We start from the raw sequence: 16,594 nt of genomic DNA, 5'->3' as shown, positions 1-16,594 counted from the left end.
GTCGCGGAAGAAGCAGTCGCACAGCGACAGGATTGACGACCTGGGAGACACGGAACGGACCAATGAACCGCGGAGTCAACTTACGAGAAGCTGTCGTAAGAGGAAGGTTGCGAGTGGAAAGCCACACTCTCTGGCCGCAACAATACCTTGGACTCTTAATCCTGCGTTTATTGGCGGCTCTCACAGTCTTCCCCGCAGACAAAGGCAGACCGGTAATGAAGTCTAAGGCGATGTGAGACCATGGTCGAGAAGAAATGGGGAGCGGTCTGAGACGACCGGCAGGAGGAGAGTTACCCGACTTAGTCTGCGCGCAGTCCGAACAAGCAGCCACGAAACGGCGCGTGTCACGCTCCTGAGTCGGCCACCAAAAGCGCTGGCGAATAGACGCAAGAGTGCCTCGAACACCGGGATGACCAGCTAACTTGGCAGAGTGAGCCCACTGAAGAACAGCCAGACGAGTGGAAACAGGAACGAAAAGGAGGTTACTAGGACAAGCGCGCGGCGACGCAGTGTGCGTGAGTGCTTGCTTAACCTGTCTTTCAATTCCCCAGACTGTTAACCCGACAACACGCCCATAAGGAAGAATCCCCTCGGGATCAGTAGAAGCCACAGAAGAACTAAACAGACGGGATAAGGCATCAGGCTTGGTGTTCTTGCTACCCGGACGGTAAGAAATCACAAACTCGAAACGAGCGAAAAACAACGCCCAACGAGCTTGACGGGCATTAAGTCGTTTGGCAGAACGGATGTACTCAAGGTTCTTATGGTCTGTCCAAACGACAAAAGGAACGGTCGCCCCCTCCAACCACTGTCGCCATTCGCCTAGGGCTAAGCGGATGGCGAGCAGTTCACGGTTACCCACATCATAGTTGCGCTCAGATGGCGACAGGCGATGAGAAAAATAAGCGCAAGGATGAACCTTATCGTCAGACTGGAAGCGCTGGGATAGAATGGCTCCCACGCCTACCTCTGAAGCGTCAACCTCGACAATGAATTGTCTAGTGACGTCAGGAGTAACGAGGATAGGAGCGGACGTAAAACGTTCTTTAAGAAGATCAAAAGCTCCCTGGGCGGAACCGGACCACTTAAAACACGTCTTGACAGAAGTAAGAGCTGTGAGAGGGGCAGCAACTTGACCGAAATTACGAATGAAACGCCGATAGAAATTAGCGAAACCTAAAAAGCGCTGCAACTCGACACGTGACCTTGGAACGGGCCAATCACTGACAGCTTGGACCTTAGCGGAATCCATCTGAATGCCTTCAGCGGAAATAACGGAACCGAGAAAAGTAACGGAGGAGACATGAAAAGAGCACTTCTCAGCCTTTACGTAGAGACAATTCTCTAAAAGGCGCTGTAGAACACGTCGAACGTGCTGAACATGAATCTCGAGTGACGGAGAAAAAATCAGGATATCGTCAAGATAGACAAAAACAAAGATGTTCAGCATGTCTCTCAGAACATCATTAACTAATGCCTGAAAAACAGCTGGCGCATTGGCGAGACCGAACGGCAGAACCCGGTACTCAAAATGCCCTAACGGAGTGTTAAACGCCGTTTTCCACTCGTCCCCCTCTCTGATGCGCACGAGATGGTAAGCGTTACGAAGGTCCAACTTAGTAAAGCACCTGGCTCCCTGCAGAATCTCGAAGGCTGATGACATAAGGGGAAGCGGATAACGATTCTTAACCGTTATGTCATTCAGCCCTCGATAATCCACGCAGGGGCGCAGAGTACCGTCCTTCTTCTTAACAAAAAAGAACCCCGCCCCGGCCGGAGAAGAAGAAGGCACTATGGTACCGGCGTCAAGAGACACAGACAAATAATCCTCGAGAGCCTTACGTTCGGGAGCCGACAGAGAGTATAGTCTACCTCGAGGAGGAGTGGTCCCCGGAAGGAGATCAATACTACAATCATACGACCGGTGAGGAGGAAGGGAGTTGGCTCGGGACCGACTGAAGACCGTGCGCAGATCATGATATTCCTCCGGCACTCCTGTCAAATCGCCAGGTTCCTCCTGAGAAGTAGGGACAGAAGAAACGGGAGGGATGGCAGACATTAAACACTTCACATGACAAGAAACGTTCCAGGATAGGATAGAATTACTAGACCAATTAATAGAAGGATTATGACATACTAGCCAGGGATGACCCAAAACAACAGGTGTAAACGGTGAACGGAAAATCAAAAAAGAAATAGTCTCACTGTGGTTACCAGATACTGTGAGAGTTAAAGGTAGTGTCTCAAATTTGATACTGGGAAGATGACTACCATCTAAGGCAAACATGGGCGTAGGCTTGTCTAACGGTCTGAAAGGAATGTTATGTTTCCGAACCCATGCTTCGTCCATGAAACAACCCTCAGCCCCAGAGTCAATCAAGGCACTGCATGTAGCACCCGAAGCGGTCCAGCGTAGATGGACCGACATAGTAGTACAAGATCTAGATGAAGAGACCTGAGTAGTAGCGCTCACCAGTAGCCCTCCGCTTACTGATGGGCTCTGGCCTCTTACTGGACATGAATTAACAAAATGTCCAGCAACTCCGCAATAGAGGCACAGGCGGTTGGTGATCCTCCGTTCCCTCTCCTTAGTCGAGATGCGAATCCCTCCCAGCTGCATGGGCTCAGTCTCAAAGCCAGAGGAGGGAGATGGTTGCGATGCGGAGCAGGGAAACACCGTTGATGCGAGCTCTCTTCCACGAGCCCGGTGACGAAGATCTACCCGTCGTTCTATGCGGATGGCGAGAGCAATCAAAGAGTCCACATCTGAAGGAACCTCCCGGGAGAGAATCTCATCCTTAACCACTGCGTGGAGTCCCTCCAGAAAACGAGCGAGCAGCGCCGGCTCGTTCCACTCACTAGAGGCAGCAAGAGTGCGAAACTCAATAGAATAATCCGTTATGGACCGTTCACCTTGGCATAAGGAAGCCAGGGCCCTAGAAGCCTCCCTACCAAAAACTGAACGGTCAAAAACCCGAATCATCTCCTCTTTAAAGTTCTGGAACTTGTTAGAGCAATCAGCCCTTGCCTCCCAGATAGCTGTGCCCCATTCTCGAGCCCGGCCAGTAAGGAGTGAAATGACATAAGCAACCCGAGCTCTCTCTCTAGAGTATGTGTTGGGTTGGAGAGAGAACACAATCTCACACTGCGTGAGAAAGGAGCGGCACTCAGTGGGCTGCCCGGAGTAGCAAGGTGGGTTATTAACCCTAGGTTCTGGAGGCTCGGCAGGCCAGGAAGTAACAGGTGGCACGAGACGTAGACTCTGGAACTGTCCAGAGAGGTCGGAAACCTGAGCGGCCAGGTTCTCCACGGCATGGCGAGCAGCAGACAATTCCTGCTCGTGTCTGCCGAGCATGGCTCCTTGGATCTTGACGGCAGTGTAACGAGCGTCTGAAGTCGCTGGGTCCATTCCTTGGTCGGTTCCTTCTGTCATGCAGGTGAAAGAGGACCCAAAAGCGACTTAACAGAAACAGAGTTTATTCAAGTCCAAACAGGGAATAACAGAAATCCTCTAGTCTGTAGAGGGGAATAACAGGAGAAGCGGCCACAGACTGCAGGTCGCTTCGGGTAGGCGCAGGCCGTAGTTGACAGAGACACCTGCTCACACGCAGCATCTGATGAAGGCAAAAAACACGACAGGACAGGGCGATACACAATCACAGCAAAAACACGACAGGACAGGGCGATACACAATCACAGCACGGTGAATTCTAAACAAGGAACCGACAGGACAGGAACGGAACACAAAGGAATAAATAGGGACTCCAATCAGGGGAAAGGATCGGGAACAGGTGTGGGAAGACTAAATGATGATTAGGGGAATAGGAACAGCTGGGAGCAGGAACGGAACGATAGAGAGAAGAGAGAGCGAGAGAGTGAGAGAGGGAGGGGGAGAGAGAGGGATAGAAAGAGGGAAAGAACCTAATAAGACCAGCAGAGGGAAACGAATAGAATGGGGAGCACAGGGACAAGACATGATAATAAATGACAAACATGACAGACACATTCAAAAACACTGCTGCAATCCAAGGCACCTTGTGAGTATATTACTGAGTCCAGGCAACTGGCTGGACACGATATGTAGAGGTGTTCACAGTTTACTGCAGTGTCTAATTGGGCAAACAGACATGAGGCCTTACAACAAGCTCTGTCAAATTGGTTGTTGATCATTGCTAAACAACCATTTTCAGGTCTTGCCATAGATTTAAGTGGATTTATGTCAAAACTGTAACACGGCCACTCAGGAACATTCACTGCCTTCTTGGTAAGCAACTCGTGTTGATTTGGCCTTGAAATTTAGGTTTATTGTCCTGCCAAAAAAGGTGAATTAATCTTGCAGTGTCGGGTGGAAAGCAGACTGAGCCAGGTTTTCCTCTAGAATTTTATCTGTGCTTACATAATTGTTTTTATCCCGAAAAACTCCCCAGTCCTTAACGATCACAAGCTTAGCCATAACATGATGCATCTAACACTATGCTTAAAAATATGTTTTGTAATATTTGTATTCTGTACAGGGTTCCTTCTTTTCACTCTGTCAATTAGGTTAGTATTGTAAAGTAACTACAATGTTGATCCATCCTCAGTTTTCTCCTATCACAGCCATTCAACTCTATAACTGTTTTAAAGTCACCATTGGCCTCATGGTGAAATCCCTGAGTGGTCTCCTTCCTCTCCGCCTAGTCAGTTAGGAAGAACGCCTGTATCTTTCTAATGACTGTTTGTATTGATACCATCTAAAGTGTAATTAATAACTTCACCGTGCTCAAACGGATATTCAATGTCTGCTTTTTTATTTTTTACCCATCTACCAATAGGTGCCCTTCTTTGCAAGGCCTTGGAAAACCTCCCTGATCTTTGTGGTTAAATCTTTGTTTGAAATTCACTGCTTGACCGTGGTACCTTATAGATAATTGTATGTGTGGGGTACAGAGATGAGGTACTCATTCAAAAATCTAAAATCACTATTATTGCACACAGAGAGTCCATGCAACTTATGTTACTTGTTACTTGAACTTATTTAGGCTTTTCAGCTTTCATTTTCAAAAAACATAATTCCACTTTGACATTACGAGGTATTGGGTGTAGGCCAATGACAACAAATCTGAAATGAATCCATTTTAAATTCAGGCTGTAACACCAAAATGTAGAACAAGTCAAGCGGTGTGAACACTTTCTTTAGTCAGAGCTAGAAATGTCAGATTATTTCATGCAAAACAATTGTGCACATTTAGCTCTATCATCAAAATTATACAGCAAGTAACAGATCAAGTGATAATTTATTTCTAGATATGTAAGGGTAGCCTCAAGATCTCTCTCAATATTGGTGACCATTAATTTAATATTTGAGTGATATAAAATAAAAGTGAACTATACCTGACCAGTATGAGTGGTTTAGGTGAATGTCCCATCCTTTGTGGGCTCTGCCTGTCAAGCAGCAGAAGGGAGCATTTTCAGAGGTACTTTTAGCTGATAATGTTTACTTTGAAAGCTACCAGTAGAACCTGTGTACAGTTGGCTAAACATAGTGATAAGTAAATATAAGGTACTTTCTTGTCCAACCAACATAGGCCTACCTAGTGAAGTTTTTAGTGAAGTATTTTTAGTGAAGTATTTAATCACGATTGCTGCTGACAGACATGATAGGCTACATTGATTGACGGACCACGTCAAATTGGCTAGCTAGCTGATAACAGATCATGTCAATATGGCAAGTTAACAAGCTAACTTTCAAGGGATAAACTAGATGGCTATACTTGCTTGCCATCTATAGTGGTGATGACTGTAGTCCGACTGACATCTTTACCAGGACATGTCGATGTCAAGCCCTTTCCAAAAGCCAATGATACATTGTTTGATTAGCTAGCTAGCTTGCTACAAGCCAAGTGGATAGGCTCTGAAATGAAAAGATCATTTGATGTTTGTTTTTTTAACCTTTATTTTACTTGGCAAGTCAGTTAAGAACAAATTCTTATTTTCAATGACGGCCTAGGAACAGTGGGTAAACTGCCTGTTCAAGGGCAGAACGACAGATTTTGTAACTTGTCAGCTCGGGGATTTGAACTTGCAACCTTTCAGTTACTAGGCCACCCTGCCTAGTGGTCTTGAAAGCATACAATTACTTGCTGTATAACTCTGATAATAGAGCTAAATGTGGAATAATCTGAAATGTGTAGTTCTGACTATGCTTTTCATGAGGTGATGATATTAAAACCAAGTAATTTATCAAATGTATTTAACAATCCCTTGGAAATGGCACGTAGTTGTCAACGGTTTTAGCAGAGCTGGGGGTCTATCGAGATGTTTTATTGATAACAACCTGTAACCCAGTGCATTCCCAGTTGTCACTAGTTACCACAGCCATGAAAACAAAATTGTGCTTTTTAGTCTTAATTTAATGATAGGCATAAGGTTACCAGTGTGTTTTAAAATCAGATTTATAAAAAATATTTAAAAAGTTGTAGACATAGGCAGGGCTGAGCCATAATTATGACTTTGTCGCTGTGGTAGCAAGTGATGACCAGCTTTTCCTGGTCAAGTCATCAATAATGTAAAAAACTATTGGCCCCACGAGGCCACTTAAATTCAATCCAACCATTTTGATCCAGTTGTTTATTTATTTATCGAAACTGACACCAGGAATCAGCGTTCCACCTTTAGGTGTCTGTAGAAAGATTAAGCACCAACAGGTGCCTGACCCATCACACCTCTAGAAACACAAGCCTTCTCTCTAATTCAGATGTGTAGATAAATCAGTCTGAGCTTCCCTGGAATCAAAGCCTCAATCCAGTGCCAGGATATCATTCTGACAACATGCACTCAAAGTTTGAGGCGTGGAATATTGAGTCATATCTAAGAGAGGGTAAACATATCTAAGAGAGGAGATACTGTCTGTATGTATGCATGAAGAGGACAAACGGACTACCTTTGTTTAGCATGGGGTAGCCTAGTGATTAGAGTGTTGGATTAGTAACCGAAAGGTTGCAAGTTCAAATCCCTGAGCTGACAAGGTTCCAATCTGTTGTTCTGTTCCTAGGCCGTCATTGAAAATAAGAATTTGTTCTTAACTGACTTGCCTAGTTAAATAAAGGTTTTTAAAAACCTACTGTCCCTCCTGCAGCATTTCATGAACATGGATGAAGATAAGCAGCACATGCAAACAGCAATAAAGCAGATTTGGGGACATGAACAAGGGGTGGGTCTCCTTTCACTGCCAGTTAGTATTATCCCAACACATGACTGCTATGAAATGTGGCATTTATGGATGACATCTTTAACTGTTAATACACAACAGGAACAAATTTAATAAAAGATAACCATGTGGGAAGTGCTCTCATTAGTGGGTGGGGGTGGGTTTTCATAGAACAAAGCGGAAGTGATCTTTCTGTTAACGACCTGCAAGTTTGATGAAGACCTCTCAAACACACAGATACTGGGGCAAAGCTAACCCATCTATAAACCAAAGGAAAAGTCCTATTCACGGGCGTGGCCTATTGATGCAAAATAAATACCGAATTTATTGAACAGGTGCCACATTAATTGCAAAGCTCTTCTATTCCTCAATAGACATTACATTTTTTAAAATAAAGAAAATGTAGAGCCATTGTTTTTATGATATAACTGTTTCCATTGAAGTGTCCATGTTTTCCTGATAAACTCTCGATATTGTCATCTGGGCCAAGATGTTCGTTTTTGAAATCGTTGATTGTAAACTAATGGTCAAAGGAGATGTCCCAAGTAAACAACGCAGCTAATACCGATTATGCGGTTCTATTATCCAATAAAACTAAGTGGCTATTGTTATATTCTGTACATAACAGCAACATCAGAACGGTGTACAATAAATGACGATTAGTAGCCTAATTGCAGAAAACAAGTTTCCACTTTCCTCTGTGTGAGAGCAATGCAGAACAAATGGCTCTAGTGCTTGATGAAAACGCCCAACCATTCGGGAAAAAAAGCCTACTGTGATAATATAGCATTTTGGTCAGTTAGTTTAGAGTACCTTTATAACCGACATAGGTACATCTAGGTCTAAGTAATGCATTATAACCTTCGACGTGTCCGGTGATGCTACCAAATGTGGACCTTGAAGTAGCCTATAGGCTTTGGAATTCACCACACCACTCACCTCCTCCAAAGCAGTCACGGTATTCCTACAGTGGGACATTCTAGTGGTGAAGTTTGATGCAGTTGGCGCTTTATAATCTTCATTTGTCTCCGCCATGAACTCGGACACTGTAATTTGGTCCGGCATACTTTATCCTTTTAGAAAATATATTATATTCCTTCCTGTTAAACACCCGGGATTTAATTCGAAGTTTACGTTTACAATAATATAAAAGTCTGATAAAATGCTCTCGTGTAAACCATTGCTAGATGTGTGTTATTCCCTTGTTCGCGCTCGAGCAGTCACACTGCAACAATGTTGCGCGCCTGATTGTAACAGTCGCTGCGGTAGCCTTTTCGATTCCAGATGGCTCGCGGTCACTGCTCTTCCCCGTCAATTTGGCGAGTCCCACTCGACTTGCAGGGAAATCCAAAAAGATTAAGCTTCTATGATTTTCTCTTCTGTAGGTGCCCTCTCTATTCCGAACCTCAGATAAAAGCCTGTTAACTTCTTTCCAAGCGTGGGAAACAACGAGGCGTTCTAATGCAAGCTCAGAAATTGACAAAGGTGAAGGAGGGATTCAATGGATGTGCACGATCCAATGGAGATCCCCAGCTGGTCAATTTGACCCAATCAGAGTCGATGAAAGGCGTGGTCTCTGTCATCATTACAGCGGCATCCAGAGGTTTTTTTTAAGGTAGATCAAAACTCATGAAATAGCCTATATAAATAATTCTGAATCTGTTTATTATTATGTTTCCATCAATTTTAAAATTAAACTGTGTCAGACTAAGATCTATTTTCTTAATTCCTACACACATTAAACTACAGTTCATTTATTGTTTTGACCTACTTTAGTCAATTCCTTTTTTGTCATTTATCAGATGCTCTTATCCAGAGCAATTTACAGGAGAAATTAAGTACCTATTGACAGGTTTTTCACCTAGTGGGCTCAGAGATTCAAACCAGTGACCTTTTGGTGAATGGCCCAACACTTAACCACTAGGCCAGTGGTTCCCAACCAGGTGTACTAGGTCCCCTGGGGGTACTTGGCCTGTAAACAGGTGTAACAGTATAACTTTAGACCGTCCCCTCGCCCATACCCAGGCGCAAACCAGGGACCCTCTGCACACATCAACAACAGTCACCCACGACGCATCGTTACCCATCGCTCCACAAAAGCCGCGGCCCTTGCAGAGCAAGGGGAACTACTACTTCAAGGTCTCAGAGCAAGTGACGTCACCGATTGAAACGCTATTTAGCGCGCACCGCTAACTAAGCTAGCCGTTTCACATCCGTTACACAGGGAGTACTTGAGAAGACTCATGACACCATAGACCTACTGGTAAAATGCACGTGAGGGGGTACTTCAGAAGTACTCCAGGCAGAGCAAAATTCAGTTGGTGGTACAGTAACCCAAAAAAGGTCGCAAACCACTGCGCAAGGCTAGCTGCCACTTAAATGGACTATAAAATTCAATTAAATAATTATTAGCAACAGCTTGACATTCAAAGTCTTGGAAAGTGACGAGAGAGTGCATTATTAATTATTTTATGGTGCATTTGCAAAAGGGTTAGGCTATATCACCATATTTTCCATGCTGTTTGATGGCTAAAAATGTAGATACTTTTTATGTATGAGGACAACACGAGCTCTTTGAATACAGTGTTAAATACAGAACATGCATATTTAAGTCTTTATCAGAAGAACCTTCTTTTGACGTTGCTACATCATACCATCCTGCCTGTCATTATGAGAAAATAGTATTTTAAAAATATGTCCAATTCTCTCTCGTTTCATTATTATTTTATTGTAGAATGGATGATAACACTAACTTCCTGTAGCACTTGCTTTCTTCCTGTAGGGCTCCAGAGAGCAGGTAGACTTTGTAATGTAAAAGCCTTAATCCTGATTGACTCCTTCTGTCATTTCAGTAGGCCTAATTCACCAAGAGGAGAAGGAGACGGATTGAGAGAGATGTAAGAGAGAAGGAAAGACCAATAGAGAGACAGACAGACAGATAGGCAGGAAGGCAGACCGAGACAGAGACCTGAACACTTGGTTCTTATGACACGAGGATCACTTCCAGTTCACTTCCTCATCATGTTTCCTTCCTCCTCTCTCTGTCCACCTTTGGTCATGGAGGGAAGGCAGGCTCCCATTTTAAGAAGCATTCATACAACTAATGTTAACACTGACAAGGAGTTTCTACTATGGCGATGCTAGCGTTGTACCCTGCTGCGTCGGAACAAAAGACTAATTAAAATGATCATTTAGTGGAGGATTACTATCTCTATCTCTGTGTACTCTACTAGAAAAGCATACACCAATTATATCTAGTCATATTAGTACTGCCATGATACAGTGAGCAGAGTATCCTCATGGGAGGAAACACTCACTTGTTTTTTAGAAAGTACAGCCAGAAATAGATATTAAACTTTAATATTGCTTCCAAAACATTGTTGAGAAGTAAAAAAAAAAAAAATGTTTAAACAATAAAAAAAAAGTCTCTCCCACGCTGTAGTTTTCAGAGGGAGCTTGAAGGAGCTACTCACTCAGCTCCCAGTAGGCTTGTGTTTTTTCTGGGCTTTGTGATGAAGAATCTGCTGATGTTCCCTGGTTCATTCAACCTCGGCAGGGCCGCCACCATTTATAAATAGAGACCCAGCGGCAGGCTGGGACCCTGGGCAGCTTTTAAATCACAACACTGGGCTGTATTCAGTAACCCCAACACATTATTTTAGCTGGGCAACGCCTCTCAACATGCTGCTAAATGAACTAGTTGATAGTGTGGAGGCTCGGGCTGACCCTCACTCCCAAATGAACATCTGCCAGCCAGAGTTACAGCACTGAGGCCAAAGGTAGCCACATCCCACCTTGATTATTAACATGTTTTCACATTGTTGCACATGGTCACACTCTGGGATGTGGTTGAAAGGATTATCATTCACTCCTCTCTGTATGGGCTTGGGGTTCTCCTGACCACATGAACCACTGGGAAACTCTGGGCCTTGGATGATTATCTATCCCTGTGCCCATTGAAAGTTTGAAAATGAAACTCAAGGACAGACTTTTCTTTTAGCCAACATAACATTCCACTAGGCACAGACTTCAATTCAACGTCTATTCCAAGTTGGTTCAATGTAGTTTCATTGAAATGAGATATAAACAATGTTGATTCGCCCAGTGGGATGTACATATAGTCTTGGATTAAAACCAGTATCCATATTGAAATGCCTCAATGTTTTGTTGTTGGTTTCTACAGCCGAGTTGTTGCCAATTTTTGATGATCTAGTCACATTTGTGGAGTTTAAACAGTTGGTGTAAATATCATAGAAGAGTGTAATTGTCTTTAGGGCAGCTGTTTTTTAGTTATGACATTTGTGTTTCTTTACGTTATATGTCATTGTTGTACTGTATGTGTGTCTATAGTTTTGTTCATGTTGTGTTAGTGTTTGTAAGTTGTTTTGTCTGAAACGTTGTTCCCCCTGCTGCTGTTGGACCAGGTCTCCCTTGAATTTTTTTTTTTATCTCAATGAGAAAAACCTGTATAAATAAAAGTTCAATTAAAAAAACTAAAAACACGAAGCGCTTCGAAATCATAAACTGTCAGTCTGCCTAATAAACTGAAAATAAGATTGTTTATTCGTCAGTCGACATCCTCTGCCGGACAGAGAATAATCAAAATATCAGACGCAGTGAATATCAACTCGGAAAGCCAACTGTGTTTGTTACTGCAGATATCAATGCATGACATAAAGGTATTGGGTATTGCGGGAGGAGAACTTCTTTCAAATTAGAATTTCAAATGCACCTAACACAAGTCCAACAATCCCTTGATTCTGCATTTCATTTGACGTAGAATATGCCAAACGGCTTTCTTCTTTCACAATAATCATACTACAGTGTAGAGATACATAATTCACGTTCATACGATATGGAGTATTACTTACACAGGATCCAGGATCCAAAGACAGTTGCAGACACAGAGGACAGTAGCCCAAAGCAGACATCATTCTGTATTAAAGATCTCTTGGATGTTCATGATTACCATTATTTCCTACATTATAAAGGCCGACCCATGGGGTGGGGTTCTGGTACATTCCGTCTTCTGATTCTGGTCAGAGAAACCCCACACATCCAATTAAGTTTCATTGACTTGGCACTTCCTTGTTATGGGAAACTAACATCATGCCAAAGCAATGATCTAGATGGTTGTAATGTCACTTTTTCCTAATTTCACTGCCCGGGCTTTATTCCTTCGCAGGGTTGTGTAAGTAGCAGGTGAAAGAACCACGCAAATAATTTTCCACTTTCAAACAGGATTTGAGCAAGCTGATGTTCGATCTGAAGAATATAACGTTCCAGTACGTGCTCTGATTTGGTATTGTCTCTTGTGGATTAACATGAAGAGGGCGCAATTGCCATAAATAAGAATGCCTAGCTACTCTGGCACAGTCAATTTTGTTGGCCTTTCCGAAAGATGTTGTTTTGTGGGCACACTAGCCAATGCTTGTTAGACAAATGGACTGAATGCAGGCATGAATTGAATGGTCTCTCAGGCTCTTTTTGGTCTACAGTAGGACAATGGAACTATACTGAGGGAAATGGAAGATGGGGGAGGGGAGTGGTTCTCTGTGACAAGCCAATTCCTCTCTCACAATTGGAACAAATCCTCTTCTATGAGCTTTTTATAACTCACAGATGGTGGTGCATGAAATGTGATGTCATCGGCTCATCACTGTCAAATACTTTGCACCTTTCACTCTTGCCTGTTAGCTTCATCAACAGACCAGCTGGCATCTCCTTACTCATACTTATAACATAATTATTCATCCCCAATACCTCTTTTTATCATTGTCAATATTGTCATTACACTAACTGTGATGATAAGTAAATAAACAGAGATTGATATTTTGAAAGGTGAGTTGCAGTAGGACTCTTGTTGTCCAACCTTGAAAAGATCAAGGACATCAAGCTATTGATTTACCGCTTAAAAACACCTCATTAAAAGCATCTCTAAAGACCTGAACATTAGGAAGTGTGCAATAGACTACCAATGACATCTTCCTGGAGTAATGTCTAAATGGTATAGTCATTATGATTTCCCGAAGGAAGGCGACTTTCTAAATGTCATCCGTTACAGTTACTAGTTACCTGTCCAAAATTGTAATCAGTAATGCAACTTTTGGTTTACCTAAACTCAATAATGTAATCTGATTACTTTCAGTTACTTTTGGATTACTTTCCCCTTAAGCGGCATGAGAAGACAAAAAAAAAACATGCATTTGGTGTGTCATTACATTTACATTACATTTAAGTCATTTAGCAGACGCTCTTATCCAGAGCGACTTACAAATTGGTGCATTCACCTTATGACATCCAGTGGAACAGTCACTTTACAATAGTGCATCTAAATCTTAAAGGGGGGGGGGAATACTTATCCTATCCTAGGTATTCCTTAAAGAGGTGGGGTTTCAGGTGTCTCCGGAAGGTGGTGATTGACTCCGCTGTCCTGGCGTCGTGAGGGAGTTTGTTCCACCATTGGGGGGGCCAGAGCAGCGAACAGTTTTGACTGGGCTGAGCGGGAGCTGTACTTCCTCAGTGGTAGGGAGGCGAGCAGGCCAGAGGTGGATGAACGCAGTGCCCTTGTTTGGGTGTAGGGCCTGATCAGAGCCTGGAGGTACTGAGGTGCCGTTCCCCTCACAGCTCCGTAGGCAAGCACCATGGTCTTGTAGCGGATGCGAGCTTCAACTGGAAGCCAGTGGAGAGAACGGAGGAGCGGGGTGACGTGAGAGAACTTGGGAAGGTTGAACACCAGACGGGCTGCGGCGTTCTGGATGAGTTGAAGGGGTTTAATGGCACAGGCAGGGAGCCCAGCCAACAGCGAGTTGCAGTAATCCAGACGGGAGATGACAAGTGCCTGGATTAGGACCTGCGCCACTTCCTGTGTGAGGCTGGGTCGTACTCTGCGGATGTTGTAGAGCATGAACCTACAGGAACGGGCCACCGCCTTGATGTTGGTTGAGAACGACAGGGTGTTGTCCAGGATCACACCAAGGTTCTTAGCGCTCTGGGAGGAGGACACAATGGAGTTGTCAACCGTGATGGCGAGATCATGGAACGGGCAGTCCTTCCCCGGGAGGAAGAGCAGCTCCGTCTTGCCGAGGTTCAGCTTGAGGTGGTGATCCGTCATCCACACTGATATGTCTGCCAGACATGCAGAGATGCGATTCGCCACCTGGTCGTCAGAAGGGGGAAAGGAGAAGATTAGTTGTGTGTCGTCTGCATAGCAATGATAGGAGAGACCATGTGAGGTTATGACAGAGCCAAGTGACTTGGTGTATAGCGAGAATAGGAGAGGGCCTAGAACAGAGCCCTGGGGACACCAGTGGTGAGAGCGCGTGGTGAGGAGACAGATTCTCGCCACGCCACCTGGTAGGAGCGACCTGTCAGGTAGGACGCAATCCAAGCGTGAGCCGCGCCGGAGATGCCCAACTCGGAGAGGGTGGAGAGGAGGATCTGATGGTTCATAGTATCGAAGGCAGCCAATAGATCTAGAAGGATGAGAGCAGAGGAGAGAGAGTTAGCTTTAGCAGTGCGGAGCGCCTCCGTGATACAGAGGAGAGCAGTCTCAGTTGAATGACTAGTCTTGAAACCTGACTGATTTGGATCAAGAAGGTCATTCAGAGAGAGATAGCGGGAGAGCTGGCCAAGGACGGCACGTTCAAGAGTTTTGGAGAGAAAAGAAAGAAGGGATACCGGTCTGTAATTGTTGACATCGGAGGGATCGAGTGTAGGTTTTTTCAGAAGGGGTGCAACTCTCGCTCTCTTGAAGACAGAAGGGACGTAGCCAGCGGTCAGTGATGAGTTGATGAGCGAGGTGAGGTAAGGGAGGAGGTCTCCTGAAATGGTCTGGAGAAGAGGGGAGGGGATAGGGTCAAGCGGGCAGGTTGTTGGGCGGCCGGCCGTCACAAGACGCGAGATTTCATCTGGAGAGAGAGGGGAGAAAGAGGTCAGAGCACAGGGTAGGGCAGTGTGAGCAGAACCAGCGGTGTCGTTTGACTTAGCAAACGAGGATCGGATGTCGTCGACCTTCTTTTCAAAATGGTTGACGAAGTCGTCTGCAGAGAGGGAGGGGGGGGAGGGGGAGGAGGATTCAGGAGGGAGGAGAAGGTGGCAAAGAGCTTCCTAGGGTTAGAGGCAGATGCTTGGAATTTAGCGTGGTAGAAAGTGGCTTTAGCAGCAGAGACAGAGGAGGAAAATGTAGAGAGGAGGGAGTGAAAGGATGCCAGGTCCGCAGGGAGGCGAGTTTTCCTCCATTTCCGCTCGGCTGCCCGGAGCCCTGTTCTGTGAGCTCGCAATGAGTCATCGAGCCACGGAGCGGGAGGGGAGGACCGAGCCGGCCTGGAGGATAGGGGACATAGAGAGTCAAAGGATGCAGAGACGGAGGAGAGGAGGGTTGAGGAGGCAGAATCAGGAGATAGGTTGGAGAAGGTTTGAGCAGAGGGAAGAGATGATAGGATGGAAGAGGAGAGAGTAGCAGGGGAGAGAGAGCGAAGGTTGTGACGGCGCGATACCATCCGAGTAGGGGCAGTGTGGGAAGTGTTGGATGAGAGCGAGAGGGAAAAGGATACAAGGTAGTGGTCGGAGACTTGGAGGGGAGTTGCAATGAGGTTAGTGGAAGAACAGCATCTAGTAAAGATGAGGTCGAGCGTATTGCCTGCCTTGTGAGTAGGGGGGGAGGGTGAGAGGGTGAGGTCAAAAGAGGAGAGGAGTGGAAAGAAGGAGGCAGAGAGGAATGAGTCAAAGGTAGACGTGGGGAGGTTAAAGTCGCCCAGAACTGTGAGAGGTGAGCCGTCCTCAGGAAAGGAGCTTATCAAGGCATCAAGCTCATTGATGAACTCTCCGAGGGAACCTGGAGGGCGATAAATGATAAGGATGTTAAGCTTGAAAGGGCTGGTAACTGTGACAGCATGGAATTCAAAGGAGGCGATAGACAGATGGGTAAGGGGAGAAAGAGAGAATGACCACTTGGGAGAGATGAGGATCCCGGTGCCACCACCCCGCTGACCAGAAGCTCTCGGGGTGTGCGAGAACACGTGGGTGGACGAAGAGTCTCTGACTTGTGGTCACACTTTCAGGTAATCATGAACATCTGCTAACCATGTGTATGTGACAAATAAAATTTGATTTGAACATTCTTAAACTTTATGCTTTTTTCAATGCTAAACTGAATGTCATTATGAAAAAGAAAGTTATCATTTATTTTTTCGCAAACATCCTTTCTGAATTGTTTTTAATATGATTACATTTAAGCGATTACATGTAATCAGATACTCCCCAACCCTGCCCAGGCATATATGGTGTCTCAGTCCTTTCATTTTCTCTGACAGGGAACATGCCAACCCTCCTCACCATCTCCTGGTCTCCACACCCCACCCCCATACCTCATCACGTCCTAACCCCCACCCAGGGAATCCTCTC

The 16,594-nt window shown here is 44.9% G+C and overlaps 1 protein-coding gene across 4 annotated transcripts in view; it reads right to left on the bottom strand.

Moving 5' to 3' along the window:
- LOC124001543 (arf-GAP with SH3 domain, ANK repeat and PH domain-containing protein 2-like) overlaps positions 1 to 8,690 on the bottom strand; it is a 111,092-nt gene extending 102,402 nt beyond the window's left edge. For 3 of the 4 annotated variants that reach the window (XM_046308405.1, XM_046308406.1, XM_046308412.1), the window contains exon 1: positions 8,129 to 8,690. In XM_046308405.1, the coding sequence (XP_046164361.1) occupies positions 8,129 to 8,254 (126 nt within the window). In that variant the 5' untranslated portion in view covers positions 8,255 to 8,690. The remainder of the gene's footprint in view (positions 1 to 8,128) is intronic. The other variant, XM_046308407.1, reaches the window with a different exon arrangement.
- Between the last annotated feature and the right edge of the window lie 7,904 nt (positions 8,691 to 16,594).

This window comes from Oncorhynchus gorbuscha, linkage group LG17 (genome assembly GCF_021184085.1).
Source record: "Oncorhynchus gorbuscha isolate QuinsamMale2020 ecotype Even-year linkage group LG17, OgorEven_v1.0, whole genome shotgun sequence".
In the NCBI taxonomy this organism is placed as follows: Eukaryota; Metazoa; Chordata; class Actinopteri; order Salmoniformes; family Salmonidae; genus Oncorhynchus; species Oncorhynchus gorbuscha.
The sequence above is the reverse complement of the archived record's forward strand: the minus strand, read 5'-3'. Positions and strand labels throughout refer to the sequence as shown.